The 13872-nt window shown below is 45.7% G+C and overlaps 1 protein-coding gene across 1 annotated transcript in view; it reads left to right on the plus strand.

Moving 5' to 3' along the window:
• zranb3 (zinc finger, RAN-binding domain containing 3) overlaps positions 1–13872 on the plus strand; it is a 135600-nt gene that overhangs the window by 74138 nt on the left and 47590 nt on the right. Inside the window, exon 14 of the mRNA XM_080720396.1 lies at positions 3977–4252. Within this exon, the coding sequence (XP_080576522.1) occupies positions 3977–4252 (276 nt within the window). The remainder of the gene's footprint in view (positions 1–3976; positions 4253–13872) is intronic.

A 13872-nucleotide genomic window follows, 5' to 3' on the forward strand; every position in this document is an offset into this window, starting at 1 on the left:
CAGGCAAACCAAATACTTGAAATCAAAATGCAGTTCATTGTCAAATAATAGCTTAGTACCTCCCTTCAGTGTTACATTGTAGTTGTGACTAGATTGTTTCTCTGCAAATTCTTTATACACACAATTTCTGTCTGAATATTTAAAAAATCAAACCTCGGTTCGAAGTGGAGCGGTGAATCTGAGCAGCTATACCCTGTGTGTGTTGCTAAATGCCTAAACTGTAAACTGTGCCTGTGAGTGAGTGGTGAGTGTGCCTGGCCTGCACAAAACAGCGCCCCTCCTTTAACTAGTGTGTTGTGTGTGGCCACTCAAGGTATTGCCAGGCTACGGACACGGCCAGCCACCCAGCCAGCCAGCCACCCAGCCACCCAGCCACCCAGCCAGGGACATACCCACGGACATACCTGTCTATTGGGAGCGCTTTCACCGCTCCAAAAACTGTGTCAAGGTAGCCTTTGTGCACATGTTTGGTGAAATATTACTTTTAATCCGTATCACTGCACAATAAATATGCGCCCCTCAGCCTTGGCCCCATGGAAAGAGCAGATTGTACACTGTAGTGTACACAGAGACAGTCCCAATCTCTGCACGACGCTACAGCACTTGGATGGCATGTCTCTGCATGGCAAGAAAACAAGCACGCACACAAACACTCAGGGGTGTCACACCAAATTCTGGGCCCTGGGTACAAGGATTCACTGCGGGCCCCCCATGAATGTTCTCTATAGGGACGTTTTTTTTTAGACTGGAACACATTATTACACATTATTTTGTGCATTAACTATTGAAAAATAGCAGATATACAAGCTCGTACGAGCTTGTAGATCTGCTATTTTTGAAAAATCCTGAAAACGTCTTTGAAAAACCTATCTTTCTATGTCAGTGGTGCTCAAACCTTTTCATGTGAAGGACCCCCAAAATTATATGTATTTGGCCACAGACCGACATCAAAATATTCAGTTCCAGGGACCCCCAGAAGCAATATTTGAGTTACAAATGTTCGCTTAAAAAATACATGTAATTCAAAGATTTGCACCCATTTTCACGACTACAAGCTCGCAGTGCTGCACTTGGTGCCGCGCTGTGAGCTTGTATATCTGCCTTTTTTCAATATCTAAAGTATAAAATAATTAAGGCCCCTCCACCTTGGGCCCTAGTAACTCAGTCCAACTTTCCTCCCCCCCTTGTGACGCCCCTGCAAACACTCTTTTCTGAGGAAAAACTCCACTTCATGTCACGCTCAGCTGCAGCAAGTAACGTTTGATAACTATTCAGCGTGCAAACGCTTCCCCTCTTGACACGGACCTCGCTGTGTTCACAGCAGCCGGCTGTGTCACCTCGCTAGACGCCAAATTTAACAACCCGCTAAACCCGTGAATGACACGCTACTCGCGCAAGAATAACAACTGCATTCACGGAGACGTCTCTCGCAGTAGCGGCGGCGGACACAATTCACGCCCTCCATGAAATGTGAGGGGAAATATGCGGTTTTAACCAGGGCAGAATCACATCTCTAACATTTGCACTTGTGTATGAGAGTGTGTATTACGTGTTCCTCTCAGAGCTATGGAATGGAGGCACTTCCATTCAAGTACCAAGGAATGCTGTATGTTCAGAGTCAGAAGCACCTCACTCACCAAAGGGAAATTTTTCTCTTTCACATTTGTACCTTGATTTGTCCTAGTAATGCTTTCAAAGTAATATGCTTGAACGGCCCTATGGATTCCTGTTTATTATCATTCAATTATTAGCCTATTGTACATTCAGTGTTAAGGATCAGTGTGTGCACAGGTGCAAATTAATTGAGAAGTATGAAGTGATGAAGGTGTCAGCAGATAGCTTCTGTGATTCACACCGACATTGAACGAGGCAGAGTTTGTGTTCACTTGTGTGTGGGAAGCTGACCGCACATCTTTTTTCCTGAAACATTAGCAAAACAGCTACAAGCTTAACCAAGCCCCCACCTCCTCGCCGCCTGCAAATACAGAGAGCCCACTGATGAAGCAGAGAGACGTCTCGCAAAGGATTTTCGCCCCATTAACGTCTTTCTCTGTGGGGGGGGAAATGGCTCGGTGGAGATTGAGCCGCCGGTCGCCGGTCCCCCTCGGCTTGTTAGCAAAGGAGGAGGACGGCAGCGGGGCCACGAGTCAGGAGACTCCGGTGACATTTTGAAGGAACCAACGAGAGGCTGGCCTTTTGAAGAAAACGAGCCACGGAGAGGGAGGATCACTAATTAGCCCCACGCGTCCCCGTCTGTCACAAGTTGCCTGTCTTGTTAGATTCACAGCGCAAACTACAAACAATTCAAAGGATATTATGTCTTGTCGTACCGACTCATACGTAGATAATATAGGTGTGTAGATAAACCTATTAGAATTCTCTTCAAGCTAGACTGAATTCCTTTTTCATGAATGTCCTACTATCTTCTTCGTTTCACAGGCGCTGACTTGAATAATATGTTAAGAAGTCCCATGAGAAAAGTGATGATTTTATTTGCTATGCTGTCTGTTTTACTGTTGATAGTTTGCCTAAAATAACTGGAGATGCCACATGATGTGTGGATGACATAAAGTGGCATAACCATAAACCTGCTTTATAAGATGTGACCAGGCATGCACTGCCACGGTCCCCAAGTGGCGATGTCTCAAAGAATATTACTTTAGACACTATGAAGGGCATCGGGATTAATCCTTGCATTCATTAACATTTTCCCTGCTTGGGATCTCAGCTTGACTTTTTAGAGACGGCACTAAAAATCTGTATGGCTGATAATTAAATTAATGATTGGTATATTAAATTGTAGGAGTGGCACATTAGCCAGTCGAGCGTTACCAGTCGGCGAGCCTTTACGTCAACTATTTCTGATTGACATCATGCAAATAATTAGAATGTTTCTCGCTCTGCCGGGAGTCGTAGCACAGAAGCAGAGACACTTTGCAAGAATCAATTCTGTTTGCTGCTGCACATGAAATAAACGAGCAATTTACAACATGATGAAGAGGCGATAATTCATTCTTTCAATAGACTGTCTCGGCCTTGTGTAACACATAACACCCCTGCACCACCGGCTCTGAACTCAGTCATCTGCAATGCCACGTTCCAACCATGGGTGTATGTATAATATATTATATACCGTATGCAGTATGGCCTTGTTTTGGGTAAAGGAAAGATACTAGAAGCACCATAAATGTCTGTGTTTGACTAATTAATTTACCTGATGTTCGTTGCTGTTGCTCAATACTTTTTTTTAAAGCACAGATGATGAGACTACTTTTTAAAGTACTCATATTGATACACTCATTAAAAATCCTTGAATTTTTATACTTTTATTATTAATAGTTGTAGTAGACAGTAGTAGTAGTTGGATAATTTATTGACAATTCTTAAAAGTATACAAACTGCATATTTGGGAAGATGAAAAGATTTTGTAGTCTTTTATGTACTATTACTACTATGCAAACAAGCCATTTGCTTTTTAGTGTAATAAGTGTAATTAGTCTTTGTTTCCACGAGCCCTGGCGGTCGCTTCTTGCCCTTAGGACGTCTTACTGGTGTATATCCTCATTGCCGATGTATAATTCTTGTGTTTGCATTATCCTATTCTCAGTCGTGCTTTTGGCACAGAATTTGCATAGCAGCTGCTTGTTGATGTCCCCAGGCTAGTGAGGGGAAAGGTGGACCGTATGCCGAGGAAGGGTGGTCACCCCTGACCAACACCTTGTACATCTGAGCCACTGTCACATTTTTCAAACAAAGGACGATGGATTACTGCATGAATGTCCTACACTTTCATACATTGGCAATTGGCGAAAATACGCATCTACAAAGCACATCATAATATTTCTTAAAAATAACATTTGTGTATTGCACAAATACCGGAAGTTCAATAGAAATAGTAAAAAAGAATATATGTACAGTATATTAGTATATTTGAATAAGGCATAGAAGTTCCTCATCTTCTAATCTCTGGTCCTAGGCTCGGTGCCAGCTGTGCCGGCGGCGCCAGTAGAAGATGCAGACCATGTTGTGCTCTCCAGCTCCGACGGTGAGTCAGAGCTCGGCGGCCGCCCCGGGGGAAACCGCAGTCCGGCGAAACCGGCGAAGGGCAAACGCCGGCAGAGCCGGGGCGTGGAGTGGGAGGAGGAAGAGGAGGCGGACGACGTCGATGTGCCGCCGAAAGACAAACAGAAAGTTGGCGACGAAGAGGCGGAGGAGAAAGACGAGGAGGGCCACAAAGGCAAACACGCTCCGGGTGAGTGAGACGTCGCTCTCCCGATCACACACACAGAAGGTAATCCCACCTGTAATCTTCCCCTCTCCATATGCAGGGAAATTGGCTGGCAGGCAGGCGAATTGATATCCGCCCGTATAATTCTGTTTAATATCATCGCCTCAAACCAATAAGTGAATATATCTCTTTCCATCTGGGGCCACGGTGGGGGAAAGATGTCTTATACTGTAGGTGCATATTATTAGAATTGCCGTTATTATTATTATCCTGTTTTTTATAAGAGATGAGCTACAGTGAGTTCTGAAAGAGAACCTTGGATGGAATGTGCAAGGCATTTGAAATATTGAAAAGCGCTAAAAACATTCCTGTACTCGGCCACTGCCACGCCCGAGTTTCCAGAGTTTTGGACCTTTATTTTAATTTTTTTACTTCCTTCTATCTACTAAGCATGATCGCGATATTGCATGTTTGACTCCCATACCAACCCCATCTTTCAAACATAGCAGCCATGTTCATTTACATGAAGAAAACATAATGGCTGCTATCTCATGAATGCCTGAACGGATTTCCAAGCGGATTCTTTTGTTTGAAAGCTGTGAACGGCGCATGATCTATGCATGGGCGTGCATTATTATTTTTTTCATAGTTACCATGGGTGAATTTGGCATCCTGGCACTTTGGCAGCCATTTTTAAAAGGTTAAGACAACCGAAAGCAATGAGTATCAGAAGACAAGAACCGTCACAAGAGCGATCCCATCAGCATCCAAAGTTTCGTAATGCCTTTTGTAGGCTACTACTGCATGCCAGCATTTAAACAGGCTCAGAAACACTTTATAGGGCCAAGAGTGAAGTTCATGCTGTACCAAGGGAACTGCATTGGCATATTGTTGCTGTGTTAGCCAAACATCAACTTAAGCTGTTTAATTAAGTTGTTTTTATGGCTAAGTCAGTGTTATTTCATCATGGCATTTATTACAGCGTGGCTCCTCGGGGCCGGGCCGTCTAGAAGACGGTCTGTGGGTCCAAGGCTAATCTTGCAAACTTGGTTGCGGATCATCAGCATGTGCACACAGCCAATATGCTAGGGAAGTATAGTTTTTTTTCCCCCCACATGTTTTCTCATCTCATCTACTAGCCAGTAGATGTTCCACATGGAATGGAAGCCGTGCCGTTTTTAGGCCCTAGTCTTGTTTAGTTTAGTTTTTAGCCCTACTAGCAATCAATATTGACCGGCTGGCCATAATTTATCCCATTATTACACAGCTACTTAATACATTAATTAATACATTGACACAAAAGTAACAACAAAACGTAGTATTTCCTTGCTTACGGTAATGAAAGTATTCTATAAGTGTTGCACTGACCGTCCTCCCAGCGCAAGGCAGTCACCTCAGAAAACAAGGAAGTGTTGATCAAATAGAATACATTTTCAGTTACTGCATCTCTATTCCTCGCTTAAAATGTTTTCGAAAATATTCTTGAGGGCATATTTTACGTTTAGTTGTAAATTACATTGTGTGTTTGTTTGCATTGCTGTCATGTTGGATACAGCGTAAGATCAAGCAGTGCAGCAGATGCTCTGAGTCTTTGATTAGACAACTGTCTGTTATAGAGCAGAGCGGTCATTATCAAGAAATAAAACTCACTGATTTCAGCATTGCCCAATCAGAGTTAAGTCAACCAAGCTGTGTAAAAAATCCTTTATTAGTGAATATACCCTGTCAATTCTGGCACAAATAATTATTTTACATGTTCTTTCTTCTTTCTCTCTTATTTCCTATGTTTTCATTTTTAGAGTTAGACAATGTCAGTATGTTCAAACCACTTTGGTCAATTAACATTTAAAGACGGACTGCAGCGGAAGTTCTCCACTTGCTCCACTTCCTTATGGTGACGCAGTTCCTAGTGAAACGGTCCAGGAAGGCAGGACATAGCCCTGGGAGGATTGTGATTTGGCGGTCAAAAAGTAGGCCAGCCATAACTCATTGAAGACATTAGCATGTAAAGACGGGCAGGCTGACGAGCGACGCTAAGTGTCACAACGTCGCTTCCATAGACTGACATGGCAGCGGCTACGGAAACAATTGTGTGTTCATAGGCTATGAGATGACGGCCGCGGCTTGTGATTGGTGAGAGGACGAACAGGGAGGCGGGGAAGGGGGAAGCCACGCGAACCAGTGGCTCGTGGGGAGTAGCTAAAGTTGAAGTAGTTAAAGTTTGATTGACACTCTGCACCTGTCAGTCATTCTGACCTCGTGAATTATTAAGTAGACTTTACGTGCGTCATCACGCATTACGTTTTTGTTTAGAGGCTGTACTTAGGGGTCTAATTGTCTTGTTATAATACTCAAACACAGGATTTCTTCACTCTTTTGCCATCTACTGTTAGGTATAGCCATATTATCACTACAGATATGTTCTAAAAGTGTGAAAAATCTATTTTTGATTTCACTATTTCAGGATCACAGCCACTAAGAGCTAATAGTGGGGTGTTTAGACTCTTGCTTTAAGTTACATGCATTTTCTCTCCTATTCACGCTAGTGCAGTGACATGGTCACAATTCCTTGCCGGCTTCCCACCCGCAAACATTTTCAAGTGTGTCCAGCCCCCGCTGGGCTGCAGGAAGGCAAATTAACACCCAGCATAGTGTGAACCGACTTGCAGATACCCCCTGTGATCCAAGCATATCTTAGACCAGTGGTTCCCAAACTTATTAGCTTGAAACCTAAAAGTGCTAGCTAGTCTATTTTCACTACTTCTTAAAACGTTTTTGTTCTAATTTATGCAATTTCTTTGATTTATCTATGATTTCTTCATGAAATAACTGTTTTTTGATAATAATTGAATTTTGTTTTTAATCTTTCAAAAACATTTGGTTAAATGTTTTGAAATAATTAAAAAACTAAATGTAGGAAAACATTAGGGGACCCATAAAAATGTGTTCGCAGTGTTTGGTAAACAGTGGTTCTCAACCTGTGGGTCGGGACCCCCAGCGGGGTCATCAAAAATGTTGGGGGGTCCCCAGATGATTAACTCAATGTGCAACGTTGTTTAATCACTCAACAGTAAACAAACCAACATAAAGTTTAAGTGTATAGAGGGTATCTGACTATCTGCACATTTCTAAAGTGACAATTTAAGGAATTTTTAATACCTCTAAAATGATAAATTAAACATTGGCCAAATTGTCAAATATTAGAGGCAGAAATTGTGAAAATAGCCAATCTGTGAGCATGTATATCGGCTATTTTCACAATAGAACCGTGTTATAGAAAATGTAATGCCTCAACTCTTAGTGCTCGTCAGGGTGAGGGGTCCCCAGTTAAACAAAATATGATTATTACACAAACAATCATGCGGACGTGTGTGTCTGTGTAAAAGCACACGACTACAGTACTTACTGTACACTTAACACATGGGCTGCTCAGGTTTATAACATGTCTAGCTGTTGCTGGTGCCACCGTTCACTCACGCTTTATTTTGAAGTGCCTCGGAAGCTTCGTGCGTGTGCACGTGGGTGTCCGCTGACGATTGCGGAAGATAATCCCTTTGTTTGTAAGCTGCCTCCGCCATTTTCTCCCCCTCTCTCTCCCTGCCTGCTGCGGGGTGACGTAATGGACTCGGGTCATTCAGAGGGCCGGCTGCAGGCACGTACAGTTAACCCTATGTTGTCTCGTCTCTCAACGAGATAACTCCTTTTGGCAGGGTGACACCTAGTGGCCTTAACTCGTCCCTGAACAAGTTTGGCTCCCCAAGTGTTAAGAGTCCATTCTGGCACGGTGTAAGGCTTTAGTGTGGAACAGTGGAACAGAAGGGCCAGTGCTAGAGGGAGGCGATGTCAGTCACTGACTTGTTGCCTGCTTGTTCGCTTGTCGTTCCGCCCCGCCTGCCCGCCCGCCCGCCCGCCTACCTCACTCCATTCTTTTTCTTCTTCCGTTTACTTTTCCCTCGCAGGCAGAAATAACAGCCACTAATGGCCCCCTGTGTGTTGTCTTGTTTTTTTTTTCCCCCTCTCTCCTTCTTTTTCTCCCCTTGGCCGCGACACGGCCAACCGTGCAGAGGGGCCATTTATACCGCACAGGAGCCCATCCCTCAAGTCTCCTGTTCGGCGGCGGGCCGGGGTTAATGCCTTAAGACCGGGAACGTGCCCGCCCGCGCCGCGTTTGATTTGAACGACCTTAACCATTGTTTTATTGCTTTAACTATTGAAAAATAGCAGATATACAAGCTCACAGCGCGGCACCGAGTGCCACGCTGCGAGCTTGTAGATCTGCTATTTTTGAAAAATCTTTCTTTGAATGTCTTTGACCCGATCTTTGACCCCGACTTCTAAATCCTTCCTCTAAATCAGTGGTTCTCAAACCTTTTCTTGTCAAGGACCCCCAAAATTACAGCTATTTGGCCGCGGACTACCATCTCAAAATATGTTGTTCCAGGGACCCCCCCAGAAGCAAATATTTGAGTTACAAATGTTCGCTTTTAAATAGATATATAGACTTGCAAAAAAAACTAAAATAGCTGATATACAAGCTCGATATCTGCTATTTTCCAATAGTTAAAGCATTAAATAATTCTAGGCCTAAATGGGTTAATGCGTAACACAGCGGTCGGCCAATAAGGCTGACCTATGGCGGTTGGGAGTCTGTGGCTAATGATTTTTCTCCTCCACCCGTCTCTCTCTCCCTCTCTCTCTCTCTCTCCGTGGGTCTTTTTGAAGGCCGAACCCCCGGTACTCACCTCCTGATTGCTCTGAGATTAGTTTCCTCAACTTACCCGGACAGGCAATCACTTCTCCTGCATACACCAACGCCACCCTCCCCTTCCCCTCTCTCTCTGCCTCTCACTCGCATATCTTCTTTTTTTCCCCCCACTGTCCAACCCTCTTCTTGGTCCATCTGTTCTCTCTCTCTCTCTCTCTCTCTCTCTCTCTCTCTCTTTGCATACTTCGCCAAAACATTTAAGCATTCCTACGCCGCTATCCTGACGTCAGTTCAAATGATGCCGACTTTATTTATTTATTTTATTTATAGTATGTTTTTCTTCCCCATTATTTTCAATCCTACAGAAGATAAGATGTCCGGCTCGGTCCAATTAGAGACTGTTCCCCCCCCCTCCCTCTCTCTCTCTTTCTCTCCCTTCTCTTCTTTTCATGGTGGAATAGCGAGTAAATTCCCCCGGGGTCTTTTGAAGACGCTGTTCATACTGTGTAAGAGACAGTCTAATAAGACAGCCTTGTAAGATGAATTGGCCCCCATCGCACAAATGGCCCACTTAATGCAGCTGGTGCATTCTAGCGCTGCAAAAACAAGTAGCATTGAGGGAGGGAGGAAGTGGGGGGGGGGGGGGGGGGCGAACACAACCCTGTTTATAACCAATATAGGCCGCGCTCGGCTGGGCCGCTATAGGTTTCATTACAGATACAGAGGGACGGTTTGATGGGTATCTCGTGGAACTCCGGTGTCCTGAAAAGAAAAAAGTGTTGAAATCTGGGTGTGGATGTTGCCTGTTTTTCCCACTAGTCTGAGCATTTATAGAACACTCTAGCTCAGGATCTCCCCATCGGGGACAAAGAGTTGGGGTAAGACAACGCTGACAATGCTGCAGTGCTTTAAGCTCAGCTAGTTGCAGGGCTCCGTGGTTGGACGATGGTCTGACAGTTGGTTGGATCAGTAGGCTGGTTTGTTGGGTCAGTTGGGTCAGTTGGTTTCCGTCTGTCGGTCTGTGCACCACTTGCCATGAAACGTGCTTGAGAGCATTTATTTAGTTAGTTTTCACTTCTAGCACGCACGCACGCACTCACAATCACACTCTCACACACGTATGGTGTGTGATATGAGGTATAAGCTTAACATAATCATAGCGGTAACATGTCCTTGGTTCGAACTCCCTTTGGTCCGACCACCAAAACTAACCTTAACCCTAACCCTAACCTCAGTAAAACTATGCCTAAACCTAACCTGAACCCTAACCGTAACCTCAGTAAAACTAACGCTGGTGAGTAGCTAACCTGCTGACGCTGGTGAGTAGCTAACCTGCTGACGCTGGTGAGTAGCTAACCTGCCGACGCTGGTGAGTAGCTAACCTGCCTACGGTGTTCGGACCAACGGGAGTTCGAACAATGGGGCAGTACCCAGTCATAGCAACCGTTGTCATGTCTTCCATCAGATTCAAGGGCTTTAGGGGACAAACTAAACAAACTCCATTCAGGTCAGCACAGCAGGGGGGAGGTGTGCGTGTACAGTTGACACTCGTAGACGCTCGCTAATGTTACTTTCATCAAGGCAATTATGTTTTGTTTCTGCATCAAATAGAACTACACCTAATCGGAGCAAAGTCAAGTTTTTTTTCAAGCGACCCACTGGTATTATAGAATACTTTGTTTGAGTTGTTGGAAATAACTTTTATTTGGGTTTATCACCTGAGGCATCTTTTTAAATGAGACCCTTGGAAATGCAGGTTCCACACATAGATTCCACACTAATGATACTAGTGATATTAGTCTGACAAATAACTTGGCTACACTTGATTGTTAAAGTCCAACAATATGACTGAGGTTAGTGAATTTATATTTATGCAGCATTGATATAATTTGTTATTTGTACATCCTCTGAGACTAAAGCTGGTTGGAAATCATTTTGAATTGACAATCGAGAATCGTTTTGAATAAAAAATTGTTTTTCAATCGAATCGTGACCCCAAGAATTGGAATTGAATCGTGATATAGCAGAAGGTTCACACCCCTACTATCAATCGAATCTATCCATCTCTCGCCATCCATCATATCTCATCTCATTCATCTCATCATTTATCTCATCCCATCACATGTCATGTCAACGCATCTTACCCATCTCATGTCATATTGTCCCCCTGATTTCCAGCTTTGGGCTCTAGACTTGGACAACACAACTTTTTACAGAATTTGCCTCCTCCTTATCTAGCCAAAATTTCCACTGAACCCTCACAAGCCCTCCCAGATATGTTCACAAGATGTCAATTAATAATAGTTGATATCACTAATTCTTTACAGACATTATTCTTTGCTAACACATTGACCAAGGATAAAGAGGTGGTCTTTTGCCCATCCAGATCACTTGACAAAATCAAAACCATCAATGGCTCTAGGAAGGCAACTGGCAGAGGAGACTCCAATTGTTGACTAACTTGTAAGTAATACAAGGCAGCAGCCTGTTGTAGTTATAACGGAAAAAAAACATTGCATGGATGCACCTGGGACGTATCCTCAGTGATGTAGCCCAAGCTCATCAGGGTTTCGGGTCTCGCAACATCATACCCCTCACCTGGGTGACCCAGCCGGGGTTGATCAAGTCCCGACTTATGTCCCAGTAGCTACCCACGATCAGTCTCACTAGGGAAAGACAGGACCATTCACTCCACCACTCCAGAACTACTCTGCCAAGACTAGGAAAGGAAATCTGGCGCTTGGAAGGACTAGGCTCTGTGGATTTACTCCTGTCCGGGCCCCTCCTACGTCTCACCATGTCCACTCCTGCTCTCACCAGGTCCAGGACATGTGCGTTGCACCAGACTTCAGCCCCAGACATTTCACTCACAGTCATCTGAGGTTTAAAGTCTTTTCAGTGCTTGCAGACATATCAATCAAAACATCGGTAATCGGTAGTCTAGGACTTGGGAGACCCTGAAATCTGGCATTGGTCGTGTAAAGTAGAAGGGTTTAACTAGAGTGTAGGGCCGGCTAGACTGTTTGCTTCACCACAGGGCTTCTGTTAGAAAGCCATTGAAGAGAGCTGTGGATTCCATTTTGTTATGTTATGGTTTATTACTATAAAAGACAGAGAATACAATACATCATTATACAATTAAATACAATATAACAACCATTAGTTATCAAACATTAATTAGCGCTCTGGGAGGGCATGGCATTCGAGCACAAGCACTAACAATATGGACCAATACACATGGACCAATACACAAACATTGGATATTATATATTGGGATTGCTGCACAATAATAAGGTCCATAAATGACCTTACATATTTCTTAAAGGTATCAATCAATATAAACAGGTTCTAGTAGTCATCACAAACACTAACCAATAAAACACAAATAGGCAGATAAATACAACAGGCAGACTCAGGAACTCACATCATTTACGCATAACATGTTGTAGGTGCCCCCAGGCCAGAGCTCTCAGGGATGTTGGTGCCTCTGCTGCTGAACTAGGACTGACTGACTTCACATTTGAGCTGTATATATACCCGGCTAGTAATGAGGTGTGAATGGGAGCAGGTGTGGAAATCAGTGCAGGTGAGGTGGGTGGAGCTGTCCATGATTAACCAGGGGGAGAATTGGTGACTTTTCTACAGCCGCCCCAAATACGGAGTATTTTAAACACTAAAAAGTCACTGAAGTTGGGAGGGGTCTCGCCGCCCCATGACAGGAGATTGATTGCGGGGGGTGGCTCAGGTGGTGGAGGGAACCGAGGAGGGCTGGCTACTGGAGGCGGAGACTGAGGTGAGGGGGGAGGAACTGGCGGTGGGGCCAGAGGCGCAGGAGGCGGAGCCTTGGGAGCAGGAGCCCGAGAAGGCGGCGGAGCCTTGGGAGCAGGAGCCCGAGGAGGAGGCGGAGACTCAGGAGCCCTGGCTGGAGGAGGAGGAGGCGGAGACTCAGGAGCCCTGGCTGGAGGAGGAGGCGGAGACTCAGGAGCCCTGGCTGGAGGAGGAGGAGGCGGAGACTCGGGAGCCCTGGCTGGAGGAGGCGGAGGCGGAGACTCGGGGGCCCTGGCTGGAGGAGGCGGAGACTCGGGGGCCCTGGCTGGAGGAGGCGGAGACTCGGGAGCCCTGGCTGGAGGAGGCGGAGACTCAGGAGGCTGACGAGGCGGGGCCCTGGGCGCTGGAGGCAAGGAGGCAGGAGGGGCCCTGGGTGCTGGAGGCAAGGAGGCTGGAGGGGCCCTGGGCGCTGGAGGCAAGGAGGCTGGAGGGGCCCTGGGCGCTGGAGGCAAGGAGGCTGGAGGGGCCCTGGGCGCTGGAGGCAAGGAGGCTGGAGGGGCCCTGGGCGCTGGAGGCAAGGAGGCTGGAGGGGCCCTGGGCGCTGGAGGCAAGGAGGCTGGAGGGGGCCTGGGCGCTGGAGGCAAGGAGGCTGGAGGGGCCCTGGGCGCTGGAGGCAAGGAGGCTGGAGGGGCCCTGGGCGCTGGAGGCAAGGAGGCAGGAGGAGGAGCCCGTGGCACCGGAGGCTTTACAGGAGAGGCCTTTGGAGGCCTGGACTGGAGGGAGGACAGTACGTGCAGCATTCGGGTGTAGTTGTCCTGCATTCGGGTGTAGTTGTCCTGCATTCGGGTGCAGTTGTCCTGCATTCGGGTGCAGTTGTCCTGCATTCGGGTGCAGTTGTCCTGCATTCGGGTGCTGCTCTGCAGGAGCTTCTGATTCGTTTGTTTGTCCATGGCAAAGCTCTAGTTCCGGGTTCGAAGGACCATGTAAAGTAGAAGGGTTTAACTAGAGTGTAGGGCCGGCTAGACTGTTTGCTTCACCATGGGGCTTCTGTTAGAAAGCCATTGAAGAGAGCGGTGGATTCCATTTTGTTATGTTATGGTTTATTACTATAAAAGACAGAGAATACAATACATCATTATACAATTAAATACAATATAACAACCATTAGTTA

The sequence above is a fragment of the Nannobrachium achirus genome, assembly GCF_963921795.1.
Source record: "Nannobrachium achirus genome assembly, chromosome: 24".
Lineage (NCBI taxonomy): Eukaryota > Metazoa > Chordata > Actinopteri > Myctophiformes > Myctophidae > Nannobrachium > Nannobrachium achirus.